The 21,876-nt window shown below is 37.2% G+C and overlaps 2 protein-coding genes across 3 annotated transcripts in view; both read left to right on the top strand.

Moving 5' to 3' along the window:
• Window positions 1–620: 620 nt before the first annotated feature.
• LOC145774777 (uncharacterized) lies at window positions 621–7,561 on the top strand. 2 transcript variants are annotated; one of them, XM_082586086.1, is made up of 8 exons: window positions 621–859; window positions 1,122–1,306; window positions 3,008–3,131; window positions 3,576–3,648; window positions 4,033–4,267; window positions 4,550–4,750; window positions 5,239–5,401; window positions 5,557–7,561. In XM_082586086.1, the coding sequence occupies exons 2-6, from the start codon at window positions 1,294–1,296 to the stop codon at window positions 4,552–4,554; spliced, it is 450 nt and encodes a 149-aa protein (XP_082442212.1). In that variant the 5' UTR covers window positions 621–859; window positions 1,122–1,293; the 3' UTR covers window positions 4,555–4,750; window positions 5,239–5,401; window positions 5,557–7,561. The 2 variants fall into 2 exon arrangements, with proteins under 2 accessions (XP_082442212.1, XP_082442213.1); XM_082586087.1 differs by having other exon boundaries at window positions 621–1,306; window positions 3,008–3,090.
• A 492-nt stretch (window positions 7,562–8,053) lies between these two features.
• Window positions 8,054–21,876, top strand: part of LOC145773983 (armadillo-like helical domain-containing protein 2) — a 29,491-nt gene continuing 15,668 nt past the window's right edge. The window contains exon 1 of the mRNA XM_082585110.1: window positions 8,054–8,123. The gene's annotated coding sequence lies outside the window, so the exon portion shown is untranslated. The remainder of the gene's footprint in view (window positions 8,124–21,876) is intronic.

Here is a 21,876-nt window from a genome sequence, read left to right as displayed (position 1 = left end):
TATCGTGTTATACACGTGTTTTTTTCACGCCAGAAGCAGGTTTGTTTCATGTTGTTTTTCTTGTTTAAAGTAATTTTTCAACTCTAGTAGGGTATTTGATGCGTTTTATGTTAATATCTTTAAAAAATCTCTGCAGTTGCATATTCACTTTTTTTTGTATACTCACGTGTTTTTAACGTGTTATACACGTGTTTTTTTCACGCCAGTACCAAGTTTGTTTTATCTTGTTTTTCTCGTTTAAAGTAATATTTCAACTCTAGTAGGCTATTTGATGTGTTTTATGTTAATATCTTTAAAAAAATTCGGCAGTTGCATATTCACTTTTTTTGTATACTCACGTGTTTTTAACGTGTTATACACGTGTTTTTTTCACGCTAGTAGCAAGTTTGTTTCATCTTGTTTCTCTCGTTTAAAATAAATTTTCAACTCTAGTAGGCTATTTGTTGTGTTTTATGTTAATATCTTTACAATAGGAATTGTGCAACTCAGGAATACAGTATTATGTAATTTTCATTAAAACCGAATTTCTCCCCTTTATTTTTCGTAAACCTTATATCGCGGTTACCAGCAGTCACCTGATTAAATATCCCTGTGAGTCTGTGAGACTGTGACATAAAAAAATGGCACAGAATTTCACTAAGTATTTGCTTATCAGCTTAGGAGAGGACTTTTTAGAGTGACTGTTAAGTAGGCTACAAGGTTTGTGTTAATTAATCTTCCATTTATATTTAGAAATCATTAACTGATTTAAATCTACCGAAAAGCGCCTGAAGATAAAAGGTTCAATCTTTCTTTTTACCAAAAGATTGTGCACGAATCGCGATGAACATACCGAAATGGTGCAGTGCTGTTCAGAAAGGTAGCGAAAAGCTGTGCCTGTTTTTTGTCATCTATCGAAGTATGGTACCTACCTACAGGCTACAGGGCTTGCTGTAGAGTGTAGACAGTGCATTTATTTCTATTGTACGAATAGTTTTACTCGATTGGCCTATCATTTAATGTGCAGTCTTGAGAAACAACACTGATTGAAAATGCTTTACTGTCTATGTTAAGTAAGTCCAGTCTATTTTGTGCTAACTGTAGATTAAATATATGAAGACTATGACTGAGAGCATTTTCAGTCGTAGACTTTATATCAAGAGGTGAAGTTGATCTTGTCCTAGAGAAATGGATATTTCATGATAATGATGTTTTGGAATGTTATTGGCCTGAGCTTCCGGTTACAAGGTTCGCCAGTTATGCCTACAAAATTCAGATGTCAATCCAAATTGGAAAAAGTATCATGTACGAATTATGTACAAAACAGGTAAACATTAATATTAATTTATACTACCCATTAAGTTATAATACATACGGCACCTAAATAAAAGTTGGAAACAATCAGAGGTAGGGTTTTGCCAGTAGAGTACCCAATGGCCGGCTATATTATACATATATATAATTATGGTGACTTAAGAGTTAAGAGTTGGAATTCACTGGCCTTATGATTCTCTCTTACTAATTTACATTGCCAAGTGTCAAGGTTGTTTCATTCAACAATCAACATGTACCTATACTATATGTATATAATATGTTTTCCAATATATGGAGTTTTGTGCAACAAAATTTATGTTTGCTCTGTTGTTTCTGTTGCAGCACAGCTGCTTGTCTTAATTAGCTGTCAATTTTTTGATATGTAATTTCCATTTAACCGCTTTAGCAGGTTGTTAGGTATTATTCCATATGCAATATGCATGAGATCTTATTCTTCAGTGTATCGTTTTTACTAAGCTTGATCACTGTTATGGGAAGATGACATGTTAACATTTTGCAACACATAATTTGGCTAAAGCACTGATAAAGTTACAACATGCTGATAATACTTCGAGACCAGCATGTGCCCCAGTTGGAGCGCGATACATTGGACAGTCCAGAATAACATAGTCGTCAGTTTGTTTTTGTGTGCGACACTTGTAGGTGTAGAGTGAGCCAAGCATATCACTAAATATATTTTGTTTAAGCAAGGGAAGCAATAAGGCTGGCGGGGGGTTAGAGCGTGCCAAAAGCACGCATATTTTAGGGGAGTCCGGGGCATGCTCCCCCGTAAAAAATTTGCAAAATTACACTCAAATTATGAATTATAGCGCTTTCTGGAAACACTTTCAGGGTAATAATTGTATGAAATTTGTAGGCAGATAAACAGCTATTAACTTATTAAAGGTAGCTGTTACACACAAATGGGCAAAAACTGCGGCTAAAATTAGAGAACACAAAAAACTCAGCTACACAAAAACCCAACAGAGTAAGCGATTCTGAAATTGCTTCCACAGATTAGTTTAAAGAAGCGTAAATCGCATCAACTTTGCGCGATTTACGATTTGCAAAATTTATTGGTGTCTTTTTATGTGTCTAAAACAAATCCTGGGGGTGTTAATAGCCAGATGTCTTGGAAAACGATTTAAATTTATACAAATTATATTATATTTTCAACAAAGGGTTCAACTTCGGAATCCAAACTTTGAAAATTTGGGGAGGGGCATGGCCCCTTTTGCCCCCCTGGCTACGCTTATGCAGTAATGATGACAAACGAAAGAAACACCCCAGTACAGTGCCGGTCTTAGGGTATTTCGGGCCCTGTGCGGAATATGCTTTGCGGGCCCCAATGACAATGATTCAATTCAGTAGCGTAGCTAGGTATTTTGAAAGGGGAGGAGGGGTGGTTTGACGGTCGGCGGGCGAAGCCTGGCAGCGTAATTGCCGAAGGCGACACCCAGCGGCGGGGGATCTGGGAGTCCTCCCCCAGAAAACTTTGAAAAATTACGTTGAATTTGGGGCATTCTTTGAGCATGTTCAACAAAAATTTGGGTATGAATATTACTGTAAAAAGGTGTGTAATTTCCATTTAACCGCTTTTGCAGATTGTTATTATTCCATATGCAATATGCATGAGATCTTATTCTCCAGTGTATTGTTTTTCCTAATCTTGATCACTGTTATCGGAAGATGACCTGTTAATATTTTGCAACAGATGATTTGGCCAAAGCACTGTTAAAGTTACAACATGCTGAAAATACTTCTGATTTGGCTTCAACAGCAGCTAGTGAAGAAGAAGTAAATGATAGTAGACAACCTAAATCGAAAAGAAGAAAGCGGTATAACAATGCATTCATTTTTCTCTGATATTTGTTCATTTCATTTTGATTTTAACTGCTCAAAACTAATTTTACCCTTTCTTAACTTAATTATCATACATGGGTGCATGCCAGTACTTCGCATTATAGTAACTTATTGCATTGAAGTCACAGTTACACTAACGTGGCAGTTGTATATAACGTTTTTGTAACATTGTTGTATAAATTGTATCTAATGTAAGTACATTTTGGCTTGTTACATTGTACCTGACAACACCGTGATGCAAATATAAGCTAATCCTTTAAGATACCGTACACCCATGCATTTCTACGTTTATTGCATGATGATTGGTTGTATATATGCAAAATATGTTGATGTTGACGAGATATCAGTAGGTAATGTACCAATAAGCAAGGGCAAGCATGACATCTAGCTGAAGAACTGTTTTCAAATTATAAATGCAGGAATTGCCGGTTGTCTATGAGGATTGCATATACAGATGAAAGCGACTCACCGGAGTCAGAAAATATCATTACTGTAAGTAAACAAATACTTTAATCACTTATTAATTATGATAATTCCAAAATTTGACGATTTTTAGGTGTTGTTTTTTAGGGAAATTGAGCGGTTTCTAAAAGTAATATGATTTTAAAAAAATATTGCAATCTCATTTTTAAGGTTAATAGCACGGATTAAGGTGTTCAATCAGAACTTTTCGAACGTTGCCTAAATATGCTGTCGTCATCCAGGATTTTGAGACCAGCATGTGCCCTAGTTAGAACGCGATAGATTGGACAGTCCTGAATAACATAGTTGTCAGTTTGTTTTCGTGTGCGACACTTGAGGGTGTAGAGGGAGCCAAGCATATCACTAAATATATTTTGTTAATGTTCACTCTGACGGTCACTAAATCTTCCATAGGTTTCTACTCCTGTACGAGCAGCTGAGGTTGCTACAACCTTGCAGCAACTGCCACAAGTTCCGGAATTTCCACAATCTTCCTCTGTGAAGGCACCACAGCAATCAAGTCCAGAGCGCGAACAATCAGTCCTTGATTTTCACTTGGATGACAATCAGTTGAATGTTGCAATCGACACTACGCCTGAAGTGACCAAGAACATATCTTGTGACGAATTTGTTGCGCTGCAAAGTGAAGGTTTGCACCTGGTTAAATTAAAATCTTGAAACTTGTTCGATTAACTTCGCTCAACAATTGCTCAGCTGCATCGGTGTGATGATATAGTTTTAGCTATAATTCTTCACTTCGTTTATTTATGTTTACTCTCTTTTTTATCCTTCGTAACTCCCATCTTTACTCACAAGCAGCTGCTTAAATCACAACTGCCCTAGCCTGGGAGCTATTCTTTTTGTATTGTCAAAGCAAAGCACCTTTGCTAACACCAAATCATGTTAAAGCAACTATTTATTTTTCACACAGTTTGACGAATTCGAATTGCTCAACTGGAAACTATGGGAATTTTAATTCTGTCAACGAATAATTGGATATAATAATGACAAACGAAAGAAGCGCCCCAGCTCAACAAATAGAGGAACCCCCTTCGGACATTCCATCAACAGCCTGGAGGATTTTGATCAGCTTGAACACAACCTGGGAAACAGCACTGTTCAAAATAAACTGGTAATTTTTTTTTTACTGTTAACATGGCTGTGGAATCGGTATCACAACTCCGACTCTCCTCATAGAATAGACATACAAGAAATACTGGTTATTTTCACCCTCTTTAAAACAGTTTTGCAATGTCGGTACTGCTGCAAATTTCTTGAAAGTTTCAACCAGCATTGACTGCAGCAAAACAACGATTCATTGATTTGCAGCAAAACAACAAAATATACATTTCCCAAAGTTTTTGACACTCTGACAATGGATAATTTTAAAATTCCTCGCAATGTAGAGCATTCCTCAATTTTATATAGGGGTAGGAGTCAGTGCAATTTTTAAAACTCCGACTCCTTTGGCTAAACTATAAACATTGTTACGGCTCTGACTCCACGGCCCTGACTGTTAACAATGAAATTTAACAGCTTGCAGTATGAGTGCGCTCTACGTTTATTCTATGGAATATAACCGTGAAGTCTAAGTTTTATATGATAAATGTTGTTTTGCAGATTTCTTATTTGAGTCGGTATTTTTCGACGGACTACAAAAAGAGCGTAAAGCAACTTCTTTCTGGAGTATTTACGGATAAGCTTATGACGAAGTTTAATTGGATGGGTCAACGCGGTTCCAAGCGCCCAATTAAAGATTGCAAACTTATTTTTGTAATTTATGGTATGTAGCCTAAACTTTAGATTTTGCACGTATACCCTGCTTAATGAACGTATGTTGCAATCTATTTTTAATATATTTGATCCGTGAAGAATTCTGTATATCTATTGCTAGCCTATTGCTTTTGTGACTAAGCACTAACTCTTTTTTGCTTACAGCATCAGTTCGAACATACAGTTACACAAAAGACACAACCATGGGCGATGTTAAAGCTGTTGTGCAAGAATTCCTCAAATCAGCTGAAAAGAGAATAAGAAGACAGTCAGTTGCAAGGACATCTTCATCCAGCACGGTTCGCCCAACTGATGATGTGTGAAACAGCTGTACTGTCTTCAGTTATATCTGTGTTTTTTGGCATGTGTGATTTTGGTACCAAATAAATTGCCATATTAAACACGGGTTTGATGTGTAAAACACGGGTTTAGAAGTCGTGTAAAACACGGGTTAGAAGTCGTGTAAAAACACGGGTTGCGTTTGTGCAAACACCCGTGTAAAACACGGGTTTAGAAGTCGTGTAAAACACGGGTTAGATGCCGTGTAAAACACGGGTTTAGAAGTCGTGAAAAATACGGGTTGCGTTTGTGCAAACACCCGTGTAATACACGGGTGCACATCACGGGTATTACACGAGAAACTGGGGTAAAAAAACACGTATCTTTCTCGTGTTTTTCACGAGCCAATGTTTATGGGGTACTGCAAAAACTTCGCAAAAACTTTGGAGTGATCTGCAAGGTTAAGTCCTACTTAAACACCAACAATTTGATTTGCCTTTACCATTCCTTAATTGAAAGCAATATCCGGTATTGCATAAGTGTATGGAAGCATGGTCATGTAACTGTTTTAAATAAACTTCAAAAGATTTGCAACAAATTTATCAAAATGATTGCAAAGCATGAATCAAATCACTCTAAATCCCATAATTTCTTCACAATTGACGAACTATACACAATAGAAACTGCAAAATTTATGTTCAAACTCAAACACAATCACTTACCCCAGTGCTTTAATTCTCTATTTCAACTTAATAACAATTTGCACTCAATATCAACCAGAAGCAACAATCACTTTTTCCTCCCCTACTTCTCCAAAAAACTGACTCAACAATCCATTCAGTTTAGTGGAGTTAAAGTGTGGAACAATCTCCCGAAAACCATCACCGAAACTGAAACCTTTTCAATATTTTGCAGTAACCTGAAAAAGCACTTGTGTTCTGAAAATCAACCTATGCTGTAACTCTTTAATTCTGACTGTGTTACTGATTGTTGCACCAAATCCTGGTATAGCATGCCTTGCCAAATGCCACTTTTGTAAATTTATCCTACAATATTACTATATTTACTACAAGCTTGCATCTAACTGTAACTACCCCCTAATTATTATAAGCTATTATGTTCGTTCAGAGAATGGATTGACTTTTTGTAAGATTATTGTTTAGGTTGGTTGGAAAAGATACTTGAAACAACTCAGACACTACTACATTCTTCATCGGCACTACCAAAGAGTCTCCACCTCTCATTAGCGATACCAAAAACACTCCATCCCTCACTGATGCTATAAAAGATGATTCAACTCTTATTGGCAATACCAAAAACACGCTGCTATATATACCATCATGCTTCTTATGCTTTTACATGTGCAAGAAATTAATTTAAAAAACAAAGCTTTTTTAACTATTTTATCTTGATAATGAGCTGCCATATTATGTATTTGTTCTGCAATCTATAGGCTACTTAATATCGTTGCTGCGAACACTTTATTTCTGTATAAAATCTGTAAATAATCCATGTTTTGATAGTCCATTACCTAATTACAATATGTGTGTGTTAGTTTGTTTTTGTGATGTTGTTAGGTTCAGTCGTGTTCTCATTGCTTTAAGAATTGGCGCTTCAATTGTTTCAGCAACGGGGAGGCGACTGATTCTTAACTAATTCATCTAGGCTACTTGTTTTACAGTATCAGGTTTGGTGGCCGTGCTTAACTATACTTATCGATGCAAATACCGCAATATTAGATCTGTTTATGCACGTCTTAAACCATTAAGGTTTTGCCACCTTTTCCTTTTGTTGGTTTTGTTACTGTATTTCTTTTTTACAATATCATTTCTTTTTGCGTTCTGACAAAGAAAAATAAATTGAATTGAATTGAATTGAATAGGCTAGGCTACTTGTGCTACCGGTATCGTTATTTTGTATTTTGGCCTCCAAGCACGCAGATTTGGCCGCCGAGAAGGAGCTCCCGTTAGGCCACGATGGCTGTCGAAAAAAAAACGAGTTTTAAGGCCTGTAGCCTACTGTGTTGCAAAATTTTGTGCCGTAGGCTAAATATTGTTTTGAGGCAAAAATGAAAGATTATAATTAGGCTAAAAGCGAATAGCAGAAATTGTTATATTGCAAAATGTGCAGTATAGCTTACATGACTTTAAAAGGGCACCATTGCCCCCCCTGCCCCTCCATCTGCAGAAAATTTGAGGGCAGGGGGGCATTCGCCCCCCCCCCCCCCGCTTCCGGCGCCCCTGGGCACTCTTCGACGAGTGGGTAATGTTAAAGTGCCTACCCACCAGATAAACGTTACAAATGGTTGTCATGGTAATCTTTATGACATCATTGGAACAATAATAACTTTTTGTATTACAAAGTTGTGTTATACGTAGCCTACTGTGCCAAATGCACTGAATGAAAACGTTTATTAACAGCTGAAGTCGATCAAGTTCCGAGATAAACAAAAAGTAAGTTAAATAAGGTAGGCTAGGCCTAAAAAAGAGTAAACAGTAGCTATTCTACTAAATTTACAAATTTTGCAAATTATTTACCTACAACGAAATAAAATCAATCGAGTATATTGCAGAGCTTTCGCCACACAAATGTAGCTCCATCGGTAGGCTATATAATTTGCAACAAACAAATCAAATGATAAAATACTCGATTACTATGGAATAAAAATTAAATTTGGAAGCAAAATAGTTGGAACGAATGGTTAATTTAATCAAAAAATAAAAAGCCCAAAAATGTAGATACTAGTTTACATGAGTTTAGTAGCCTATTTACATCTTGGGCTCTTTTTTTATCAATAATTAAACTTATTCATGAAAACAACAATAGAGATTGATAAAAGTATTAAACTACTTCAGCGAACATCAAGATTTCACGTAAATAAATAAGATTGTAGAACTATTAACATAATTATAAGTTAGAACAAAAGCAAATTTATGAAAATTCTGTCCAAAGCGGAATTCTTACCATTAAACTTCTCACTCTGAGAATGTTCACATTCATTCAATTTGAGTTCAAATGCATTTCAGTAATGATGTCGTACAAATTGAAATAAATTGTAAATTAACAGGGGTGCAGTAAAAAAAGAAAACATTATTGGCCTAATAAATTAAAATTATGTAAGAAAATCTGAAAAGAAAAGTAGGAAAATAAAAAGCCTAAAATTGTTGGCAGAAAGCTGTCGGTAAAAATTAACAAAGTGATAAGAGCGCTCAGTCTCTGATGTCTATCCCGGCCTCCACTATGATGCTGGCTCTGACAAGGGCACCACAGCAGCTGTCGCCTTGCACACTCATTCCATTGCACTGTAGGCGTAGGGGAGTTAGTTTTTAGAAGTGCAAAAAAAAATTGCCCGAATATACAGTTATTTGCAAAAGTATCGGACCACTAGTGTAAAAACTAGACATTCGGTGATTCTTCGTTAGAAATTGTTTAACAATTTTAGATCGATGGCAAGGAGCACCGTCCTGCATAAAAACATTGGTATGTGTACTGCCATATGCAACAAGAGCTTCTCCTTCAGCAATTCGACATATGTGAGACCATTCATGGTGGTGCCAGGAGTCAGAAAGTATAAACCAACCGTCATGGCACCCCATATCATTTGACTGGAAAGATGTTTCATGGTCGCGGATGTGTATTTTTTATCAAATCTCTTTCCAATTGGTCTGCGGACATGCTTATGCCTAAGTACAAACTGCTGAAAAGTGGATTCATCAGAAAAGAGAACTTTGCCCCAGTCTTCAACGGTCCAATAAAGATGCTTTCTGGAAAACTCCAACCTTTTCTTTTTCATGGTGGAAGTTAACCGCGTTTTTTTTGCAGGTTTATAAGATTTCAATCCAAACTCTTTGCTTAATCGACGAGAAATGGTACTGATACTAACATTGCAGCCTTTCGTGAGAAGATTTGACCGAACTTTCTTGCAAGAGCTTGTAGGAGATCGCGCTACAATCCTCTTCATGGTATTGTCATCTCGTGGGGTTGTTTTGCGAGGCCTACCACTTTTCTTCCGATTGCCATAAATTCCCTCTTGTTTAATTTTTCTAGAGCTCTGACCTGATAACTTATGTCTACTGGTACGAAGTTCTTTCGTTATTTCGCGCTGAAACAACCCAGCTTTGTTGAGTGTGTAGGAGTTCGAGGTTTTATTGTTGATTTAAAGGTTTATAACCCCTGTGACAGCAGAACCGCTACTGGCGTAACAAAGCTTCGATGGTACAAAGGTTAACACAATGAGTCTCAAGTTCTTTTATTCGTGAGTTCGAATTGAATTTAGATTTTGAATTTAAAAAGTTATCTTATAAGTCTCTATTAAAATTGTTTTGTGCAGAGGTATATAAACCAATTTCAGAAAAAGGAAAAAGCAAGCAGTTACGTAATTTAAAATTGGCAAATTTCAACAATGTTTACGAACTAGGGTGAACTCCTGGTGAGATTCCGTCGCAGAGGTGAACTGCGGATATAACGTTTTGTTAAAGCAGAGAAGATTGAAAGCGATGTATTGCCATTAAACAGAATCACTTGAGGAAAGCTGCGGGTGTAAGGTTATTTAAGTAGAAAATGATTTATCAAAATTACATTTGTGCACAACAAGTGAGTTTTTAAGAAACGTAAATGTTATGTGAGAATTACATTTTGCACAAGGTTGAAAGCAGTAGATATTCATCACGGGTCCCTACAAGTGCTACAATCTGAGCACGTTCTACATTAGTGTGGTACCTATTTTTTCCCATTTTTGGACAGTTCAAAAGAAAAGTTCTCAAAATGTAAAAATCATTCGAAACAGCAGTCTTAAACTGGCCTAGGTCTCTGCTAAGACCAGGGATACCTAAACAGTACGGGATGCGCAACTACGCCCCTAGTGATCATTTTTGACGCCAACTGACGGTACACTCACACATGGCAGTGATGAATGATGGCACATTTGCACAGTACTCAGCACTGATCAGCACTCAGCAGTCAGTGACCACAGGAAATCAGTAGTCTACGATTATCGGTGATTAACCTGATCTGTGGGCTACTGTATATTTTAGTTTAATTGTAAAGCCAATTTACAGAGACATTGCAGCCCGTGAGTAGAAATATACTTTAATGTTACAACGGGTTTATAACATAAGGGTGTTCACTGTGTGGTTAGTGTTAAAATCAGTATTATTCAAGAAGGAGTAGATTACCTGACCCTAACTGACCTTTTTATGCATGAAGCCTAACCCTTTCTAAAAGTTACTGATAAGTGGCACATGAAAACAGATGTGTAGTGGTGTCAGGCCTAACTGTCCAATTTTGCAAAGAGACATTGAGGTTAATCTGGTATTAAAAAATGATTGCCTACTGTATTTTAATCATTATGTAATACTGTTGGCCTATATACTATAGCCTAACTAACCAAACATAGAGCTTTGCAAAAGGGTGCAACCTATTTCGTCCCTTGAACACTTCGTACCCCGATTTCAGAGGACGAAATCAGAGTACGAATTGTTCAGGGACGAAATAGGTTGCATTCTTTGCAAAACACATTTAATTCATGTGCTGTAGAATAGAAATTATTAATGCTATTTATTAACCAAAACGTACAATTTTGCAACGTTACAATTTTGCTTACCCTATTGTAGCCTACGGTACGGTAACTCCCTAAAACAGTAATTCTGTTTATTTGTAGCTTTTCTACTTGTACAATATTACAGTTCAAGGTGAAATTCTGCTCCAGTATTATAAGATTTTTTATGCAATATGGGATACTATTGTTGTGCTCCAGGGTGCAAAGTTGGTAATCGTGCGTTTAAAAGAACTGGGGAAAATGTTTCAATGTTTCGATTTCCAGCAGATACTGAATTGCGTAAGGCTTGGATTAGAGCAATATCCAGGAAAAATTTAACTGTGACACCACACACAAGAATTTTTGGTAAGCATTTCTACGGAGATGATTTTGAAACAACATCAATCGATAGCTACTTAGATCGCCAACAACGCAGAGAGTCTGCGAAACTTAATCAGCCACGGTTGAAGCCATCAGCTGTGCCTCGCATTTTTGCTGGCCTGCCTCACTATCTGACAAAACCGGCTCCAGTAAAGCGCTCAACTTCTGCTGCAACCGCCACAGAAAGACTGAAAAAAGACAAAGCTAAACTTCAAGATCAAAATAAAGAATTTCTGTTGCAAGACTCTTGTTGTGATTTGGGTTCTTTAAAAGATAAACTCAATGAAGTGGTTATTCCTTCTGGATATATCAAATTGTTAAAAGCATCTTCTTTGGAATTCCACTTTATAACATATAACAATAGCAGCCACATTTCTCCTAAGTTAATGGCATCTTTGGTGGTAGGGGAAAGTTTAGATGTGCATGCATTTGTATGTTCTATTTCTGTGCCACAAGAAACATTTCAGCATCTGATGAGCTCCGATTCATTAAGCAAAGTATCAGAGCTTTGCAATATTCTGGCATTCTGCAAAAACCTTATAGAATCACCAAGTGGTAACAATAGTAAGACTTTTGCCAAGTCGGCTGTTGCAGCCCTTGAGCAATACAAAACAAACCTGGAAGAAAACGAAAGCCAAGATGAAGGTTTACCCCTAATTCAATTTGTGTCCGAGCAACTTCAGTTGTTGTACATAGATAAAAATGGCCGACGGTATTCACCCAGGTTACTAACCATGTCGTTTCTGTGGCAGCTCACTAGCAACTCACTATACAAAAAGCTTAGTGAGTTTTTTATACTGCCGTCAGTCAGAAGACTCCAGCAAGTTTCGAGTGATTGTAATGTAGAGACTAAATCTATAGATTTGCAATACCTGAAGCAACAAACTGTCGACTTATCTGAAGGAGAAAAAATGGTAACCTTGCTTATTGATGAGGTATACACTGCACAAAGGGTTGAATATTGCAATGGCGCTTTCATTGGAGTAACAGAGGAAGGCCAACGAACAAAAACCGTGTTGACATTTATGGTGCAATCAGTATGTAAAAAATATAAAGATGTTGTGTGCCTGGTGCCAATTGAAAAGATAAGTACACAGCTGCTTCGAACCTTTTTTAACAAAGCGATGCAATCTCTCGATGAAATTTTCTTTGTTGTTGCTATATCTGTTGACAATCATGTGTGCAATAGGTAAGCTTATAATATGCTTGATGACAACTATCTATAGCAAATTTAATAGGATTACATGGTGTTTCAACAATTTAACACCATTAACCTTTAAAATGTATTAAAATCAAGGTTGTGAAAAATCCTATGTTTATGGATTTTTTTACAACAATGATTTCAATACATTTCAAAGGTAAATGGTGTCAGATTTTTTTAAACACCCTGTCACATATTATATTTTAATCCTATTTCAATATTGTTTTTCACAACCCGTCCATAAAACAGAATTTTTAAAAATGTGAAAATAGAAGAAATGCAGTTCAGAATTGTTGTTCCACCTTGATTATCATTTTATAATAACATGCTAAAGCATTAGGCTATTGTTTTCACATTCAATCAAAGTCCAACCGGTTTTATGATATCTGAAAATTTGTTGCAAAAAAATTGGACTGCAAATGGTTAAAATGTAATAGTTTTTATACAAACAATTTCTGCACTAAAGTCCCAATATGAAGAAAAGTTACAAGTTTATTGCAAAGGGTTTTTTGCCAGTTTTTTTGGCTGACAAAACTGAAACAACCTCGATTGAAAGAAATGGTGTCACGTTTTTTGAAACATCTTGTCTATTTAATGAAACTGGTTTAATATTACATGCTAAAATTTATGTGTGATTTCTAATGGGTTATGCATTTTCAGGAAGTTGTTTATAGATTTATGTGGAAGCAATAAGCTCTCAAACAACATTGCACACCCTTCAAGGAATGGAGAGCGTTTATTTCTCTTGTTTGATTTCACCCACAACTTTAAAAACATTTTTAACAATTTTGTGAATAAGAAGCAATTCCACATTCCTCATATTTCTGGTGCTGAACATATTTTGGGAGAGCAATGCACAGCTGAATTTGCACATATAAAGCGCTTGTACACTCTTGAAAAGCATAAACCTCTGAAAGTAGCATTTGCACTGAAGAAGGCATCACTTAACCCAAGCAATATTGCACGCACCTCACCTCTACATGCTTTAAGTAAGTACAGTAGGCTAGCTTTTGTAAGCAGGGCTTACATGAAACCCCGGTCCTTTGGAGTGATGATGATTGCCCCTACAGGAGTTGACTCAAACTTAACTTCCCTCTCCCCCTAGAAAATGGTCACGGGATCTTCAGTTGATCCTTCAACCCTATGCAGACTACATTTTCACATTATTTAGTCATCTAACTTGTTTTAGTTTGTATAAGAAAATTACATTATATGTTTATTGTATATATATAATCCAGAAATTGATTGCAGCAGTTGCAATTCATATATATATATATAATTTTGGTTTTTCACTTGCAGGTGTGTTTAGTGAATCCACCGTAAATGGACTTCTTATGTAGGCTATGCTGACACCAATCCGGGCTTTAAGGAAACTGCCAAATTTCTCCAATTCATCTGCAATGTTTGGAAGGTGATGTCTGTCAAAACACCATTCAAATTCAAAGGTATATTTTCCAAGTGTGATTAATATTTTTAAATATAGCCAGTCGTTACGGCACATCGGCACAGGTTATTAGTTTTCTCTGGGCATATTTTCTGTACAGTTTATGCACAACTTTTTAGAAAGCTGCACAAAGATTTTTTGCAATTGAAGTAAAACATTTGGATTTTTTCCTAGAATTTTATTATTTTTGTGTACAAATGACCTAGTTGTTACTTACAGAGTAAGTTTAGAAGCTCATTGAAAAATCAATCTGATTATGTTTTGAATTTTGAGACTAAAAGATGCAAAAGTGCACACGGCCTTGCACTTGGTATACAGGGAACCTTTACTTTAGAACTCTAACCAGCCTTCACTATTTTTAACAGCTTTTATATATTTCAGGCATGACAAAAAATGATGAGATGTGCATGCCAATGAAGTTCACTTCAACGGAAGAAGAAAAACCTACAAATTTACGTTTTCTTAAGTCAGCAAAGGATATTTTAGTGAAATGGCAACAATCCGGCACTTCTGGGCTTACAGACCAAACATTCCTAGCATGCATTCAAACCATGTCTGCAATGCCTGAACTTGCTCAATACTTGCACGACAAGATTGGATTGAAGTATGTGTTACCGGGAAAATTTACCTCTGATCCAATCGAAGGCCGTTTCGGGTGATACCGCCAGGTTAGTGGAGGAAACTTTTTTATGTCCATAAAGCAACTGCTTGAGGCAGAAAAGAAAATACGCAAGTTGAGTTTGCCTCAACAACATGGCATACTGGCTGCATCTAAATTATGTTCGCTTGACTCTATTTCTCTGGGAAGCGGAAAGCTTATTAATGCAGACAGCTCCATTGTTTCTTGGCTCGAGAGGTTTTTCTCAAAGGTAACACTTGATGATTTGTCGGAGACAGATGCAAATGTGGCATATTTTGTGAGCGGCTACATTGCAAGAAGTATATCCCGAAGACGACGGTGTTCGCCCTGTAAAGTTCTGTTGGTAAAAAGTGATGACTGCCCAGCCCCAACATGTGAATCTGAAGAGCATGTGAAATTGTTTGAAATTGCCAATCGAGGTGGTCTGTCTGTCCCAACAGAATTTTGTTTTTCTGCAACAACATTGGCTGTTCACTATTACAGTGCAGTGATATCTGATTATAATGCAAAAGAGAAGTTGTGGACTGCACCAAACCAGCGCTCCATGTTTACACGAGCCCTGAAAAAGATAGTGGGGGCGTCGAACGTTTACAGAGGTGCATTCAAACAGATGTGTTCTGCAGGCCACTCAAATTTTGAACTCATTCTTCAAACAGCATTTAATTGTTTTGCTAAAAATGAGTTGAAACGTTTTAATGCACCTGGACCTGAGGAACCAGAGAAAACGGCCCGGAAAGTACGAAAACTTAGCAGTGGCAGTGGTACAAAAACTGCATCATGACTTAAATTAATTAAAAATTTAGGAAAGCCACGGACCCTTTAGCCCCCCTGCTACGTCTATGGTTATTTTACTGGTACTAGTTGTAATGTATTGGAACCGCACCGTTGCACTCTTAATTTTGTGTGGGAATTCGCCCTTACCAGTGTCTTGCGTTTTGCTTTACGCGCTTTTCATGGGAGCAAGTCTTTTAGGCGCAGACAGTTAGGGGCCAGTCAAATAGGCGCGCACACTGTGGCGTCTGGATATTTAGGTGCGGAGCACTGTGGCGCCCGTTCATTTAGGTGCTATTCCTAGTAAAGTCTGCAGATTGTATCAGCTTGGCATGTAGGGCAATGCTTTTCACACAAAATGTTGTAGCCTATTGAACAGAAAAACATAGTGTTTTTTAATGCGCGTGTTCGGCACTTATTTGTTGTTAGTCCAGGTTTGCGTCGGCGAAAGCTTTATCAATAAATTATTCAAGTTTGCGAACATAACTGAGTTCACTTTTAGTGAGTCAAATAATAACTACCGTTACACTAAACATCAGTAAAAAATATACCGTAGTCTATATTCAAGCGGGTGGTAGGCTTGAGTGAAGAGTAGCCTAACTTAGTTTTTCATCAAAACCCCGACTAGGTTTAATAACGTGCAAAGTCGCACCATTATGCTTGCAACTTGTAGGCAGCGTTCATAATGCTCTATAGAAATGTATTACTATTCATGTTGTAAAGCGTTGTCTCATACGTAGCCTACTCGCAATGCGACCAGTCGACCAATCCATCCCGAGTAAAAGTAATTGCGAAAGATAACAGATTAAGTAAAGTTCCATCTGGCTGCAACCTGTGTTCAGGATGCATTGCAAATGTCCTGTGGAGATGTGCTAATACCAAGAGTAGTAGAGCGTTGTCTCGCACCTCATCTCCACACGCGCATTAACAAAACAACATATGTTTCTGACCAATGTAACATTTTATGTGAAAAGCATTGCCCTACATGCCAAGCTGATACAATCTGCAAACTTTACTAGGAATAGCACGTAAATGAACGGGCGCCACAGTGCTCCACACCTAAATATCCAGACGCCACAGTGTGTGCGCCTATTTAACAGGCGCCTAACTGTCTGCGCCTAAAAGACGTGGATCCCTTTTCATGACGTCATAAATGGTCGCCTTTAGGCTTCTTTGACAGTGTTGTGCTATTTCTTTTTACATTCTGACATTTATTACATTATTACAATTATAAGTTCAATCAACTTAGTGTCGGAGTCATGTTGTAGTTGTCGAAGTCTGTGCAACATTACATGGTGTCAGAGATGGATTACATGCAAGCAACAAAATCAGAGATGAATTTCCAACAAGGAAATGTTGCAGATAATTTTAAAAAGTGGAGGCAGATGGTCGAGTTAACGTTCGAATTTGCGAATTTTTGTGATAGTAGGATAACTAATCACCGAACGTCTAGGCCATTATACCCGCAGTCAAATCTAGAAAAATGCAGCTACTTGTTGCTGCTGATGAAAACACTATTGCTGATGAAAGCGTTGCTGCTGATGAAAACATTATTGCTGATAAAAGCGTTGCTGCTGATGAAAACGTTATTGCTGAATGCTGTTGAAAACTTTTTGCTAACGAAAACGTTGCTGTAGATGATTTTAACGACGAGCCCAATGTGCCATGTAAAAATAATATGCCAGCACCGTGTACTACCCGTTCTGGCCGGATAGTGAAACCGCCTGATAGATATGGTGTTTGTGTAACTTGAATCGTTTTGTATAGTGATACGTGGAGATTTCGTGTTGTGCATCATGCATACTATGTAGACTTGTGCTGTTGTCGGAGTTTGCACAACGAGAGTATACGAACTATAAGTTTAATGCTTGCTGTTCACTTTGAGTCACTGGAAAATTGTGTAGTAAACGTGACATCGTTATTGCATCTGCAGTTAATAGTGTACTCCCCTCCATAATTTTAATCTGTTTGTGTATCGTTAGATAGTTCCTTTCTTTCTTCAGACAAAGGGGGATGTAATGTATTGGAACTGCACCGTTGCACTCATAATTGTGTGTGGGAATTCGCCCTTACCAGTGTCTCGCATTTTACTTTGCGCGCTTTTCATGACGTCATAATTGGTGGCCTATAAATAGGCTTCCTTGACAGTGTTGCACCATTCTTTTTACATTCTGACATTTATTACGTTATTATAATTATAAGTTCAATCGACTGAGTGTCGGAGTCATGTTGTAGTTGTCGAAGTCTGTGTAACATTACACTAGCAAGCTCCTACTTATTCCTTGTTGTTTGCAATTAATTTTGACAAAGTAATTGAAAAGATAGAAATCGTTTACATTTGCACAACGTTGGAAATAGTAGCAGTGAAGATGCAGGTCGTTTGCATTTGCATAACGTTAGAAATACCTAATTTATTTGGTCGATATGCGTTGTATTTAATGTGCTGGCGTTATTTTATCATAGAACTTTACATATTTCTTGATTTTGCAATTGTTTTTTAACAACGTAACTGAAGATGCAAGTCGTTTACACATGCGAAACGTTGGAAATAAAACAGAGAAGATGTCAGTCACTTGTATATTGCAAAACGTTAATCATCATTGTGCTTATATGGTAACTGCAGGCTTTGTAAAGCTTTGCAAATAGCTTAGAAAAGCAATGACTTTTATCGCGACAACGTCGTACCTTCAGTTGGCGCCTCGTATTTGTAGTTTCGCATCCCTGAATGTTTAGGTATCCCTGGCTAAGACAATAAAAGCTTGACACGAAAACATGATGCAATAATAAACTAATTATGATGTGATAACTAGCAAAGGTTACCAGACTGGCAAGTTTGTAGGAGTGGTCCGATACTTTTGCAAATGACTAATTAAATGCGCCCAAATACTTTTTACGACAAAGCATAGACCGCCTAGACAAAAAATTCTACACTGCTCCCAATAGTCTGGCGCAAAACATCAAAAAGAAGTTCAATCTTAAAGTTTTTGCCCAATTTTTTATTAAATTTTTCCAAATTTTCAAGTAATTAAATAGTTTAGGATCTGGGTTGCACTTTATTTGACATTTGCGTAGGGAAAGTAGTGGGACCCATGGAACGGTTTTTGTTAATTGGCTTATATGTCTACAAATTATATTAAAAGGACTTTTTTTTCTACATTGTTGTGAGAGTAACCTACCTCCACAACTAGTTAATCTTCAATTTTTTTTATTTTAATAGTGTATGACAAAATGTTTTTAAAAAGCTGTCAATTGTTTCAAGGGTTCCATCCATACGTCACCAATCGAAAACCCAATGGGACCTTTAAAACAGTATTGAAACACTCCTGTAAAACATGCAATCTGGCATTTTAAATTTTTATATCATTTGCAAAACATGTTTAGCAAACAAAATAAGTTCAATCTTAATGAAATTTTTGCTAAAAGTTTTTGCCCAAATTTTATGAAATTTTGCTACATTTTTGACTAATTGAATAGCTTAGGGGTGCGGTTGCAACTCCTGCACCTCTTGCTCCTGCGCTTGTCTATGTTGCCTTGGAATGTCCTGGGCCAGTTTGGTCTTGCCGTAGTGAATGTCACCATATTGTCAATGAATAAACAGCTCCTTGCGTAAACAATTATATCAACAGCTCCAAGCTGAATAGCCTACGCGTAAGCGGAGCAAATGCGTTGTTAATGGTTTGCCTGGGAAGTAGGTTATAAATTTTGATGAAACTCTGCATACAAGGTCGAATTGAGATGCTAATGGTTTTGCAGTATTCATAGGCTTGTTTGTGTTTGGCATAATATATTTTACCCGTTAATTCTATCAGGCATAATTAGAATAAAATAACAAAAGATTTTGGCCGAACCATTTATGTAGGCTTCAGTGCAGTGGCGTAGCCTACGCATTGTAAGGCAACGGGCCATGTCGCCCTATAGATATTTTTTAAAAACTTCGAGTAACCATTGGTTGGTTTTAGGATAGTAACAGTCGAAAAAACTCCCGAAATGCTTAACGAAAGCTACAATCGTGGCTAAGTGCTCAACTTATTTATAAATGTGAAGTTTGTGGCAGTCTATTCATTCTTGCCAGAACTAGCCTACCAGATTTAGCCTACTATGGTGTTTGTTTTTTTTTGCCAATGAGTTGGCCATACAGAATTCGATTTGTCAAACTAACATAAACCACATTTCAACTTAAGATTAGGCTAATAGACCTACAGATAATGTTTTAAAGTGGCCTACAAAAATAGTTGCTTGAATTGCTGAATGAAGAACGCTCATTTGCTCCTTTTCTGGCTCATAGAAAACAATTTTTACTCTTTTTTAGTACCAGTAGCCTACTGCAAATGGGTTTATAGAGATTTGAAAAACTTATTCATGTTTACATGCTATTTCTATTCATGCCAGGTCCGTAACTTCGTCTGTTGGGGTGGTGGTGCAAACCACCAATATAGCACCCCGTTTTTTTCTGTGGACCTACTCTACATTTTTCAGTAAAAAGACTCGAGCAATGCTTCTTGAAGCATAATTGTTTTCAGTGGCGTAGCGTAACCATTTTTTAGATCTTCACTTTTTCAGTAAACTTTAAGCATAAGTCCACTTGTAGGCTATTTAGAAACAGAAACAGTGGAGCTGTCTTAATTGAACCGCACCAAGGGCTTTTACAAGTAAACTAAAGTTCGCTGATTAGAAATGGTCACGCTATAACACTGCTGATTGTTTTACTGTTTCTCCACTAGGCCTACTTATAGCTCATAAGACACGCCTCCGCAAGATATGAGGAGCTTTTATGACCTCAAATTTGCTGGGATAGGCTATCTGTCACCAGTCTTATTGTACTCCAATGGGTTTTGCATTCGAAATTGTGTTATCTGTCACCAGTCTTATTGTACTCCAATGGGTTTTGCATTCGAAATTGTGTTAAAAGTCCTTGGAGATGCATTTTCTTGATAAAATAAGCATCAAGATTGGCAGTAAACATGGTCCATGCTTTAAAAAAGACATGGAAGTAATTTTTGTCCAGTGATCCAGATTTTGCGTGGTGTTCACTAACCCAATTCACTGCAGATACTTGCTCGGCTGTTGCCACACCACCTCTATGCTTTGATATTTTTGGACGAATTCAATCGCTGATAGTTTCTTGACGTGCTATAAGAGGTGATTAGCCAATTATGCATTATGTATGGTACCGTAGTAGGCTAAGCACCATACACAGCTATTAAGTGCTAAGTAGTAGGCCTACACTTAAGAGAACATTGCAATTCAGTACAACATTCAATGTAGCGATTGAATTTAGTAAAAAATATTTAACAGTTTGCTCCTCAAAGGGGGACCAGATCTAGTCCCACTCTTGTATTTTCTTTGATCACGAGCACAGTAATGCCATGCACTTCGCAAGACGGATATGATGATAGCCTATTAAAATTGATACTAAATTACTAAAACTTATGGTAGTTTTCTTTTTGTAAATTCAAGATTTTGGTGAATTTTTGCTGTTTCTAGCTAATTTCCAGCAAAGCGTGAAATGGATTACATTGCGCTTGCAAGCCATCACCTCATAATTACTTCGTGCATCAATATGCGCAAGGAGAGAGGCGCAACGTTTAGTTTTCCATTGTTTGGTTTAACCTCAATAACACAAAGCGTATTATTTCTTGTGCTACAATATAACTTAAAAGCCAGTGAACACAAGGTTCTTTATTGGAAGCGATAATAACAAATTTTTTTGCATTATCAGCTCTACGAAGAACAGCAATCCAGAATCGAAATAGTATGTAGGCCACAAACTATTCAAAACAGTTGAAATCTTCCCTTAGGTAAAGACATAAAAAACCTAGTTTCTAAACAAACGTTCTATGGAAATTCTCTCATTCGTGTTTTGACAAAACTTGCAATGGAGGAAATATATCACCACAAATGCTTTTGAAAGAAACTGGAGAAATGGCGGTTTTGCAAAAACAAAAAACAGGAAAGGTTTCACTTACAAGGAGCAGCTGACTTGATGACTACATGTCTATTCGTTGCTTCATCTACCCCAGCGGTTCTCAACCTGTGGTCCGCGGACCGCTAGTGGTCCGCGGGCATTTGCCTGGTGGTCCGCGAGCAAAGTCTGAAATCGCTGTTTTTTAATACTTTGCATAAAAGTTGTTAATTTTATCAAAGCTCATCCACTAAATTGTCGTCTCTTTGCTTCATTATGTTCGAGTATGGATCTTAAACATGAACAGCTACTGATGCATAGGCGAAGACGG

Source organism: Aplidium turbinatum, chromosome 7 (assembly GCF_918807975.1).
Source record: "Aplidium turbinatum chromosome 7, kaAplTurb1.1, whole genome shotgun sequence".
Lineage (NCBI taxonomy): Eukaryota > Metazoa > Chordata > Ascidiacea > Aplousobranchia > Polyclinidae > Aplidium > Aplidium turbinatum.
The sequence above is the reverse complement of the archived record's forward strand: the minus strand, read 5'-3'. Positions and strand labels throughout refer to the sequence as shown.